This window comes from Typopeltis vanoorti, chromosome 6, assembly GCF_054136105.1.
Source record: "Typopeltis vanoorti isolate ZY-2024b chromosome 6, IOZ_Tvanoo_1.0, whole genome shotgun sequence".
In the NCBI taxonomy this organism is placed as follows: domain Eukaryota; kingdom Metazoa; phylum Arthropoda; class Arachnida; order Uropygi; family Thelyphonidae; genus Typopeltis; species Typopeltis vanoorti.
In genome coordinates, this window is record NC_143554.1 from 90,986,777 (window position 1) to 90,998,876 (window position 12,100).

At 34.5% G+C, this 12,100-nt stretch overlaps 1 protein-coding gene across 3 annotated transcripts in view; it reads left to right on the forward strand.

Moving 5' to 3' along the window:
- Positions 1–12,100, forward strand: part of LOC150105700 (neuronal membrane glycoprotein M6-b-like) — a 126,125-nt gene that overhangs the window by 79,232 nt on the left and 34,793 nt on the right. For all 3 annotated transcript variants that reach the window (XR_016548453.1, XM_090394304.1, XM_090394305.1), the window contains exon 5: positions 4,523–4,608. Coding sequence is in view for 2 of the 3 variants with exons in the window: in XM_090394304.1 (XP_090250430.1) it covers positions 4,523–4,608 (86 nt within the window). In the remaining variant the exon portion in view is untranslated. The remainder of the gene's footprint in view (positions 1–4,522; positions 4,609–12,100) is intronic.

Sequence of the window (12,100 nt, forward strand, 5' to 3'; positions counted from 1 at the left end):
GGCCGCGGCCTACAGTTTGGGAAGCGCTGTCCTATATGATATCCTCACAGCACTTAACCCTCTACACACAAATGAATAACCTCTTGTGCATGAGATTACCGTTTAAAAAAAAAAGAAGAAAGATTAAGATTCAAAATATACTCTACACACATGACAAGAAAAGGAAATAAATTTGTCAGCTTTACAACAAATCAGTATGCACAATCTGAAATGACCATCACTTTGGATGAATAAAAATTTAAGCCTGACAATGCATTGCTTCCCATAGTATCATACAAAAGGCTTACTGCATCCAAGTTTTTATTTTACAGTGAAACTTCTTCTCATTTCTAAATTTATGACCAAAAATACTCGTCTCTTACCAGGCCATTCCAAAATATTAAACTCTCAGAATGTAAATTGTTCCCCCCCCCCCTTCCATCTTGCACAGAAAAAAGCATGTGACTTCCAGTGAGCTTTCTTTACTAACCTTAGTCTCCAAAGATGTTGAATTGACAAAAGTAGTTTCATTTGTTTCTGGGATTTGTTCATTAAAACACTCCTTGCAATCTTTTTTTTTTCCCCTTTCTTTTAACATCCATGCTAAAAATTACTAACTGTAACTCTACTCAACACAATTGACTATCCAAGAGAGACCACACCTTCAATGTGAACAACTTTTAATAATGTAATTTCATATTAAACCTTGTGCTTTGGCATACTGAAATAAAATAGCCTTGCTACTATTGTAATTTTAGAGTATGCTAATCATGTATAAGAATACATTATTTTCATTAATGTTAAAAAAAGAGAATTAGTTAACACAAAGAATTAGTTTTACCTTTTAATAGTAAAGCAGTGCCAATTATAATTTGTTATGGTGCATGCACTACAGCATTATTATTACTATAAGACCACCATCGGGGTCAAAGACTCATCTAGGAGGTCCCTTTTCATACACACAGCTCATCATACCATGCCTTAAACGCATTCTAGTTATCTGCAGACACCAAATTCTCAGCCAAGGCATTCCAATCATTCACAATTGTGCATGCATTAAAAAAAAAAAAACCTGCTTCTCACTGCCTTGTTAACACCCTCCTTATACAGCCTCAAGGCAGTGAGAAGCAGGTTTTTGTTTTGCATGCACTACTCTTGTTCTCCTCTGATCTCCCACTATTTTATGAAAAACCTTTTCAACATTGATCTTATAACAACCCCTTACCAATTTGTACCTCTCTATCACCCCTCTTTCTCCTATCCACTAGACTCTATAAATTGCATTTTCTCAACCTTTCCTCATATTCAACATTCCAGAGATCAGAAACTACTTTAGTCAGTTGCCTCTGGACCCTTTCCAACATCTCTTCATCCTTTTGAAAACCAGGTGACCAAATCTATGCACAGTAGTCTGTATGTGGCCTAATCAAAGCCTTATACAATGGAACAAGAATCTCCTTCTATAAGTTATTGTCCTCTAAATTTTAGATCCTTGTCCACTATCATCCCAAGATCTCTTATTTCCTCCACCTCCGACAATATATCCCAACAAAGCGTAAATTCTACATCCCATCTTTGTTTCCCAAATTTTAAAACCTTGCATTTTGCAACATTGCAACTGGCATCCCCATTCCAATTTACTCAATCTATTCAAGTCTTCTTGTAAGGCCAGAACAGCTGCTCCACTCCTCATAGTTCATCTCAAACTTTGCATCATCTGCAAACAACTGAATATCCCCATTCAATTCTTTCCCAATATTAACATAGAGGTTAAATAGCAATGGCCCTAAAACTGATCTCTTAAGTACATCACTAGTGAACTTTCCTCCTCTGGGAAACTTGCTGATACCTATCAGATAGCCAATCTCCAATTCAATGCACTACTCTAATATCCAACCCATCTGCTATAGTTTGACTATCAACTTATCATGCAGCAATCTATCAAAGCCTTTGCAAAATCTAAGTATACTACTGTGTATCCATCTCCTTTGTCCAATGAAGCCGTCACCTTATTGTAATAAGTACGTAAATTACTAAAACATGACCTCCCTCTAACAAATCCATGCTGTCCGTCAAAGATAATACCATCATTGTTAACCCAATTCTGAATCCTGGTTCTCACCAGCATCTCCAACACTTAAACCACAACAACTGACACACAAACAAGCCTGTAATTCTGTCATCTCCCTTGTGAAGTAGCATAATCTTGCCTTCCTTCCATTCCTTTGGAACTTGATCCAGTGCAAGACTCATATTGTACAAATATGTCAAGGCAGATGCCAACTCTCCCTGGTGCATTCCTTCAAATGCGTGGTGGTATATTATCAAGTCTCACAGCCTTATTAACATCAAGCATTCCCAATTCCCCATATACCTCTTGCTCACTTATAGTCAGTCTCTCTTCCTCATCATCAACTGCTCTCAAACTCTCCATGATGTCATATTCACAAGGATGAAAGACCTTTATGAACTGATCATTAAATATATCAACTATATCTTCTGCAGCAGTTGTTCTTATACCATTCCAATCAGTGTCATTTTTCCATAATCGTTCTTTTTTTTTTTTTCTGGCTACGTATCGAAAGAACTCTCTGGGATGTTTTTTTTTTTTAAGCTAACTGCTTCTCATACTTCACTTTTGCTACCCTCAAATCAAGTCGCCCTCCTTGCCTGTTCTTTACAATCTTCATGGAATTGATTATCACTACTCCTCTTATGCTGCCTCTATGATGCCTTTTTTTCTTTGTATTGCATGTATGCATTCATGTATGCATGTGTGCAATGGATGAATGCATATTGCATTCATCCATTGCATACCTACCTTATTTAACCTTCTGACCCTTGGAATACATTTAGATATTGCTTCTACTAGTAGATAGTTCTTGAATATCACCCAAGCTGTATTGACCTCCTTTCCAGCCAACTCCTCATTCCATGCGACAGCTGCAAACTGTTGCCCATAATGATCACCCTTTTCTTATTTGCTTGGCTAATTTGATTATACATCCCATGGTCACTACCATCCACATTATCGGATCTATAACAGCATCTGACTAAGTATTTCATTCTATTCACCTCTATCTCACACCATACTGCCTCAAAACCACTGGCACTATTTTTCTTTTGCATCTCTACCTCATATGGACTTAACTCTTTCTCTGTCATCAATAGCACTCCCACTCCCTATTTTACCCTTTCTATTTTCACGAAACACATCATACCCTTCCATCTCTATTCCTATCAGGATGTCATCCTCATCCAACCAAGTCTCACTTATTCCAACAATTCTTGGGTGAACAGGCTCAATTAATGCAACTATTTCATTTGCTTTGTTTCTTACACTTCTAGCATTTGTATACAAACATAACAGCATAAACAAAACAAACATAATAGATCCATTCCTGGATTTATATCAAATGTCACTGATACCACTTATTAGATGTGACTTCTCCATACTTAACTTGAGCCATTTATTTTTCCTCCTTATTCATCTTAGAACCTTCTTCAAATCCAGCTATTTCCCCTTGATCCCAGGTCATCCTCTTCCCTTTTTGTCCACACACGCACATTCACGTCCTTTTGGAGCATCAACCTTTCTCATGTTGTTTCCCTGTTTGTCTTGCACACTTGTTCTCTCATTCTATTCTCATGCTGTCCACTTCTTCATTCATAACCACCACGTCAATCTCTCCTTCTCTTTCACATCACTTCTTACTTGATCAGATTCATTCTTTGCACTCATTTCTCTTCCTTCCAGCAACAGTCTCTTCAAATGACTCACAATTTAGTATATTAATTATTGCCTGCAGTAATACATTTCATAGATAGACAAAATGTTATTAAAGGCATAATATTCTTTAATTTCTGCTCATTGAGGTTCTAGTTGTATGTTCGTAGTTTCACTGAATGAAAGAAAAAGAAACATAGACTTAACTATATTTGTGGGGTCACGAGATGTACTCAAGTTGCGAATTATTATGAACTGCATATTAGTCCGCACGGTTAGCCTAGCGGCTATGTGCTTCGCAACCATATGCCTGGGGAAGGAGTGTCCTAGGTTCGATTCCGTTGAAGACATGAGGAGCTTAAAGATCTTCCTCAGCCATAGCCAAGTTAGCCGGTCTTGGGCGTAGACAGCAGGGTTTTTCCCTCAGTTTATCTGGGGTTTTTCATCCCGCAAGCAGGCAAACCGGCTCTATAAACAGACACGGATACAGTCAGGAATACTTAAAACAATCCCTCCAGCCATAGATCTGAATTGTCAGCTAAGCCGGTCCCGAGCCCAGATTAAAAAAAAATAGGGGGATTGAAGTGTTGCCTTACCTCCCTGTAAAAGGGGCTCACGACCGTTGAATCACCATACGAAATGAATGAATGAATGAACTGCATATTTATGATTAAAGTGGTTAATGTGCAAATTGAATTACAAATCAAATTTTGTATCTGTGAATGGGCTTTCTTTTTATAACTTATATTTTTAATGTTTTTTGTATACATTTTTATTTATTAATTTCAAGAAGTTATTTTTTGTCCTTTTTTTTAGCATTTTTATTTCCAAATGGCACTAATCTTAATTACCTCAAAATATGTGATAATAATGGAAAACTGAAAAGCTTTTGTAAGGACTGTGTAAGTATAATTTGCTATCCATTAATATAATATTTTTAGTTGCATTAAAAAAAAGTAAATTTTAAAATTGTTTTTTGGTATTTGTTTTGTTAGGATAAAACTGAAGGTAGCTGAATATTTAAAAAAACAACAACAAAAATCACATTTGTGTACAGTCAAGTACTAAATTTTTATAGAAATCCTGTGTATAGTAGGGAGTGCTAAGGGCTTCATGGCCTAAAGAAAATTGTTGACATCTGCATTAAACAAATACAGGTTGTTTGTGGGAAATGCCAATTGAAGCATAATCTTGTAGGATGTAGTAAGGAAGAATGAAAAGTAGATCAGTTAACATGGCTAGTTTGAAGTCAGAATATAAATGAGTATTAACTAGTTGCATCTTGTGTGTTTATAGGTTATCAAAAGAATGGTGCATTCACATATCATTTCAGCTAAACAATGATGTGGAAGTAGTAGATCTTTGTTCATGGGAGGTACATTGTGGAAACTTCTGCAACAGTGTGCCATGTTAAAAACACATAATGAAATAAGCAAAATCATCAGGTCTGATAATAATGAACTATCATATAGTTCAATTTCAATCACATACAACTTTCTTAGATGATTGCTACACCACCACATGCTCAGTTGAACATCAGTAGCTTTCACATGTTCCCCCCCCCCCCCCAACACACACACACACACACCTGAGCTTAGGTTAGAGAAAGCCTATAATGATCCATATATCTGAGAAACTTGTAAAAAAAAAAAATGAGTGAATTCAAAAAAAAAAAATGTAACCCTCCAAACCACTTTTAGACCATGTAAAAAAAAATCAGCATCTCCTATATGCTTACCTAAAGATCATCTCCAGCCTTTAGATCTTCCAATCCCTAGAGGGTGTGTGCAGTTATAAACTTGCCAACATCAGAATGACATCTGGTTCTACCACTATGGTTATTAGTTTTGGTGACCATTACATAGTAGTAGAACTAGATGTCATTCTAGTTACACCACAGAAGAAAATTCTCTGACAGGTGGTGGTAGGTACTCTTGGAGAAAAATAGAAAAATCCCATTATTTCATAGAAATCAACATAAATATAAAAAATTTATGAAACCTGCATGTATATGTGTATACCTGTGGATTGTTTCCTGATGATATTAATAGGAACCTCCTTGGAGTCTAAAGACTCATTGTGAGTGATCCACCCTATCTCTCTCTTTGAAAACACTCACAACACCTGTTCTACATTCACCACTCTCTCCCAGTGAAAAATCTAGTCCATACACCCTTGCTAACAGTACTCTTACTTGATTTCCAAGATTGACTCCCTGTTCTGCCTTCTCTAGCTAAGTGCTGAAAAATTTCCTCTGCATCCTATGAAACCGTTTTACTAACTTAAATGTTTCTCTCATATATCCTTTTTTCTGTCTTTCAGTCAACTTCTGCAATTCACAGACCACTCATCTCCTGAGCCTCTCCACCACTTCCCCATTCCCCAAGAAACCCAGATAATCACACCTGTGTATAGTAATCCAGATGTGTCACAGAATAACTTCATCTCTGTTTGTTAGTGTGTTCTTCAATATCTAAGTAATTCTATGAGCTACTATGGCTACTTTTGTAGCATCTGGACTTCAACTCACTATTGTAAGTCTATTTTAAATCATCTTACATGCTTTCTCTCTCTCTACATTTGTCTTGATTAGCTGTTACACCACTCACTTTTGCATCATCAGCAAGCAACTGAATATTTCTGTGCAGATAATTTTTTGTATCAATTATATACAACTTAAACAGCAGCAGCAGCAGTCCAAGCACAAAGTTTAGCAGCACATTACTGGTCACCTGTTTTCTCTTGATTGCTGCTCCTCCATATACTACTCATTTGTATCTATCCATTAGCCATCTCATATCCATATCACCAGCTCTCTATCCATCCTCATTTGTTCCACTGTGTGTAACAGCTCCAGGTGATGGTGATATCCTGTCAAAATCTACCAGTATTATCATGCATTCATTCCCTTTATCCAACTCAACCATCACTCTTATATAAAAAGTGAGTAGATAACTAAGTACAGTAATCCCCCCCCCCCCTTATATCCCTTTGCATATAAGGGTGGGGGAGTACTGTACTTATTTACTCACTTTTTATATAAGAGTGATGGTTGAGTTGGATTCCAAGAACCCCAGTGGATATCCGAAACTACATATAGTACCAAATCCTCTATATACTATGTTTTTTCTATACATACATACCTATAAAGTTTCATGTATAGATTAGGTACAGTAAAAGATTAACAACAATATACTGTAATAAAAGTTATGTGAATGGAATCTTAGCAAATTCAGAATACAATTTTTTTTTTCTCTTTCCTTATGAAGTTGAGAATTTTTAATTATAGGAAGTAGTTTATGGCTTCTCTTTTGCATATCCAAATTGCCAGCATCACTATTGTTGCACTTTAGGGCCATTGCAGCAGTCCCCCCCCACCCCCAACTCAACCATGACATGAATCATCCAATTGTCCAGCATATTCATGCTGTACTGTATATGCTACCTGCTTGTTAGTCACTTAGTAGCCATCCAAAAATATTATATGGAAAATTCCAGAAAAAAACAATTAGTTTTAAATTGAGTATACATGTCATTCTCAGTAGTTATCAGATCAACTGTCATATTGCACTTTTTTTTTGCACATTTGCAAAAATTTGTGTATTTGACACAAGAACACATTTGTGTTCTTGTGTCAAATACTCTAACAGCATGGAGGGGGGGGGGGGAAGAATAGGAAGAAAAGAAAGGAGGATTACCAGTCTACAGGTAATATAACAAATGCATATTACAAAATGAAGTAAGGCATGGTCCATCATCAGGTACCTCAGTAAGTACAGGTTTGCCAATCCTGTTGCAAACCTGTTCTTGGCCTTCCTCGTCTCCTGCTTCCATCAACTTTAGCAAGCATCATCATCATCTTCTCCAGACTGTAGTTTGCTTGCATAATATGTCCGAAGTATGACAATTTTTGCTTGATGATCATAGCTTCGAGGGAGTAATCTGGCTTTATTCTGTCTGTCACTGATTTATTGGTTTGCTTTGCAGTCCATGATATTCTTAGTAAGTGTCTCCAAACCCATAATTCAGATGCATCTATCTTCCTTCTTTCACTCTTTCTCAGGGTCCAACTTTCACACATCCATACAGTACCACAGGGAATACCATTACTTTCACGATTCTGATTTTTGTTGCGAGGCTAATATCTTTATCTTTAAAAATCTTCCTTAAATTTGTCATCGCTTTCTTTCCAAGTAATAATCTTCTAACTTTTTCAGTACAATACTCATCTTTATACCCTTGAGGGGTACAAACTGTATAATGTTCATAAATACAAATTGTTTCTTGAATCTTTATGTATATTTATATATGTATGTGTTTATGAATACAAGGATGTATATATTTCTTCATCCTTGTCATCATTAAATTCTTGATATGGGCCCTCAAGTGGTTTATAGCATCACTATGAAGTACTTCAAGAAAACTTTACAATATCATTAATGCCCTGTTAACAATTGTCCTCCAGATTCATCTTATCTGTCAGGACTTCAATATTGCCAGATCTTATATTTCAGTCTTCTAAAGCGTTTATTACTGCCACAAGCCACTGAGGTCTTGGTCTTCCTTTAGGGTCTTTTTTTTTTGCTATCCTGTCATTAAATACCTGTTTTGCATTTTTTAAGTGACTTTTTAAGCAACATTTAAGTGACCATCCCACTTGAGATCTCTGCTAACACATTCCTGAATACTGTCAAGTTCTTCCTAATATCTTCATTTTTAATATGATTCTACCATCCTCATTTTTTTTCCAAACTGTCATCTGTTTTCTCCATTCTTTGATCAGTTGTTTTATTTCTAACCCTGCTCCCACATCCATAAGTTAAAATTGATTTGGACAGTCTTATATGCAGATGTTTCAGTTTTTTTAAGTAATTTCTCTTGCATTCCATATAAATTTATTACCTTGAATCCATATGAAATAGGCACTGATCACTTTCTTACTAAAATAAAACTAAGATTACCACCTAAATGGCTACAATTAATGAAGATGCAAAAAAAATGAAAAATCCCATTATAAAACCAGATTATTAAATGATATGAGCAAAGAATTAACCAATGCTTAGATAAATTAAAAAATTTTAAGTAGAAACAGAATAGTATAATATAAAAACTATACAGCAGAAAATGAAAATATAGGAAAGACCAAAAAATTTATTTAAAAAATGTAAAAAAAATCAAAACATGGAATGATAACTTGAAAGAAATAGTCAGAAAAAAGAAGCATACTACAAAAAGTAATCAGTAAAAGATTAGAAGTTGAAATCAACTATAAAAGTGTAACAGCCATGGCCAAGAAAGAAGTCCAAATAAGACAGACAATCATGGAATAAATTTGTTTCTAGCTAAGAGCATGACATATAAAATAAAAATAATGCATATAAAATTTTGAAGCATCTTAGTCCAGATGTTAGAGAAAAAGTATAAGCAGTGAACTAAATACAATAGAATTTCTAAATTGTTGATAATAATTAATAAAAAAAATTGAATTAAAAGATAATGATAAAAATATAAACAATAGAAGAATTACATATTAGTTTAAAATAATCATCCATAGAATGTGAAGTAACTTAAGCCCAGAATTATGTAAATATTGAGAAATAAGATTTAAAAAGAAACCCTTATTGTTTTTTAAATAAAGTTCATTTGAAGGAAATCTGCTAAAAGAATGGAAAAGAGTAATAGTCATTTCTATTAATTAAAAAAAAAAAAAATTTCTCAATTCCTGTTACAAAATACAGTCGGGTCTCTTTTTATGCGGTAGATGCGTTCCACAGAAAACTGCATGTAAAAAATCGCACAAAAAAGACCTAACTTACGTTGAAAAATTAGGGATATGTTCCATAATTTTCTGAAACCGCATAAAACCAAAGCAATGAATTAAAATAAACCTAAAATCACATAAAAAAGTTTATAAGAATTCAGGAAAATAAGAATGCCTAAGTTTGTTTTAAAGCTTTATTCATTTAATTTTATTGAAAAGTTTTTTTTTTTACATTTTTTCATCAGAATTATCATCACTATTAGACAATATTTGGCAACGTTTGCAAACTGGTGCAAAATCACTTTCATCACCAGAAGAGATAGTCAGTGCATCAGATCTGTATGGTAAAGGCAATGGTTCTTCACAAACAGAATTAGCTTCACCGTTGTTCTGTGCTTATTTTTTTCTTCTGACAATGTAATTAGTGATTAAACTTTGCAATGGTGATTTTACTAATTTTTTATACAGCTTATGATACCTAAACATACAGTTCTTCAGCTCACATTGGAATTTAAAGGCTCATTCAGAATTTATGTCGTTAACAAGAATTTTTTCTTGAATTGTGAAATAATTTTCCAATTTATTTCACAATTCAAGACCTTCTCGAATTATGTTTATAGTGAGGGGGGACAGATTTTTCTTCCGCTTCACTACCATTTTCTAGGTCTTCGACAATATCTAAAGTTAATCGATATCCAATAATATCATCGTCATTTAAGGCATTATCCACAAGCAATTCGTCTACATCATTCTGGCTAAATGTATCAAAATCTTCTCCACTAATTTCATGTGTCAAAGTAATGATTTCAGCTGATAAGATGTTTGGATGGTTGCAATGTTTGCAACATATCCAGGTCAAGCTGCTTTCCAGCAGGCATTTAAAGTTTGTGGTCTTATTTCAGCGATAGCAGATGCAACATGATTTAAGCAGTCCAAAATAGAAATTTTTTACCAAACGTTACTGTTAATGATTCATTTTCTAGTTTATTCAATATAAATTGAAAAATGTGCTTAATATAATATTTTTTAAAAGTAGCAATTATGCCTTGATCTAATGACTGAATAATGCTTGTTGTATTGGGTGGAAAAAAAAACACTAGCTGCACATTTGGATGTTCTAAATGCAGATGACATGGTGCATTGTCAACAATTAATAAAACTTTAAAATCAAGAGCTTTTTGCTTCATATATATTTCCACTTCTGTTACAAAGCAATTATTGAACAATTTAGTAAATACAGCAGTTGTTATCCAGGCCTTTGTATTAGCCATCCAATGTACCAGCAGCTGTTTTAGATCTTTGCCTTTTAGAGCACATGGTCTTAGAGATGGATTTACTAGGAGGGGGTTTCAACATTCGATCCCCTTATGCATTGCTACAAAGTAACAACGTTACTTGATCTTTGCTTGCTTTAAACCCACTTGCTTTTTTCTCAGACTTTGCAATGTAAGTTCGACTAGGCATTTTCTTCCAAAACAATCCTGTTTCGTCACGGTTAAACACTTGATTGGGACAACATCCACCATCTTCAATAACTTTGACTAACTTCTCTTGAAAATTTTTGGCTGCTTCTTCATCTGCTGCTGCGACCACGCCTGTAATCTTCATGTTATGAAGTGCATTCTTTTTTAAAAATCTGGTTAGCCATCCTTTGCTAGCCGAAAATTCTTTATCAGCCTGGGAAGCTGAAGCAGATGCTCTAATTGCTTCATCAGTTCATAAAACCAAAGATCTTTTTATTTAATTAAATAACCACTTATAGGAATTCTTCTTTGAGTTAATTCTTCAATCCAAATTACAAACACTCGTTCCGTTTTTTCTAATAAAGCATCTCTTGAGTGCGATGATAATTTGGCACTTAGTTTTGTACCAGAAATGACAAATTTTCTTATTGTGACTTCATTCTTTTTAATTGCTGTTATAGTAGATTTGCCTAAATTAAAATGTTTACCAATCCGGTCATTGGTAGATCCCTCTCCTTTTGCTAAGCGATCTAAAATTGCAATTTTCATTTCCAAAGAAATTGCTTTTCTTTGGTGCTTTTTTTTTTTCTCTTCATTGGGCCAAATTAAATCTTTAAAATAAAAATTAGCAAAATTTAGAATTTAGACTTAATAATGAAAAGACAAACACAAACTTACTCACATGAAAAATTGAACTTCACAGACACTCACTGCTTACATGTTAATCACATTATGCCAGAATGTGCTGCAACACGCTGTTCATTATGCACAATGGTACATAACTTTTGAAGTTATGTGGTGCATAACTTCAAAACTGCATAAAAAAGATACGCATAAATTTAATAATAGAAAAAATAAAGAGAATACAGTCCAGACATGCACATCACGTTTATTTTGAAAAAGCATTCAATGAGGTAGAAATAAACAAATACAAAATAGCATTCTAAGAGCTATTATACATATATGAAGATAATGAAATACAGATACGATTGAACTCTGAATTGTCATCTTTGAGAGAAGTAAACCAAAGAGTTAAACAGGATGTCCCCTGTTTAACTCACTGTTCAACAGAACTAGAATCTATTAACCTTTCCATCCCTTCCCCCCATTTTTTTAATAAACCTACAGTAACATGACAGCAGCTGTCTCACATCCTTTTTATAGTTAAAC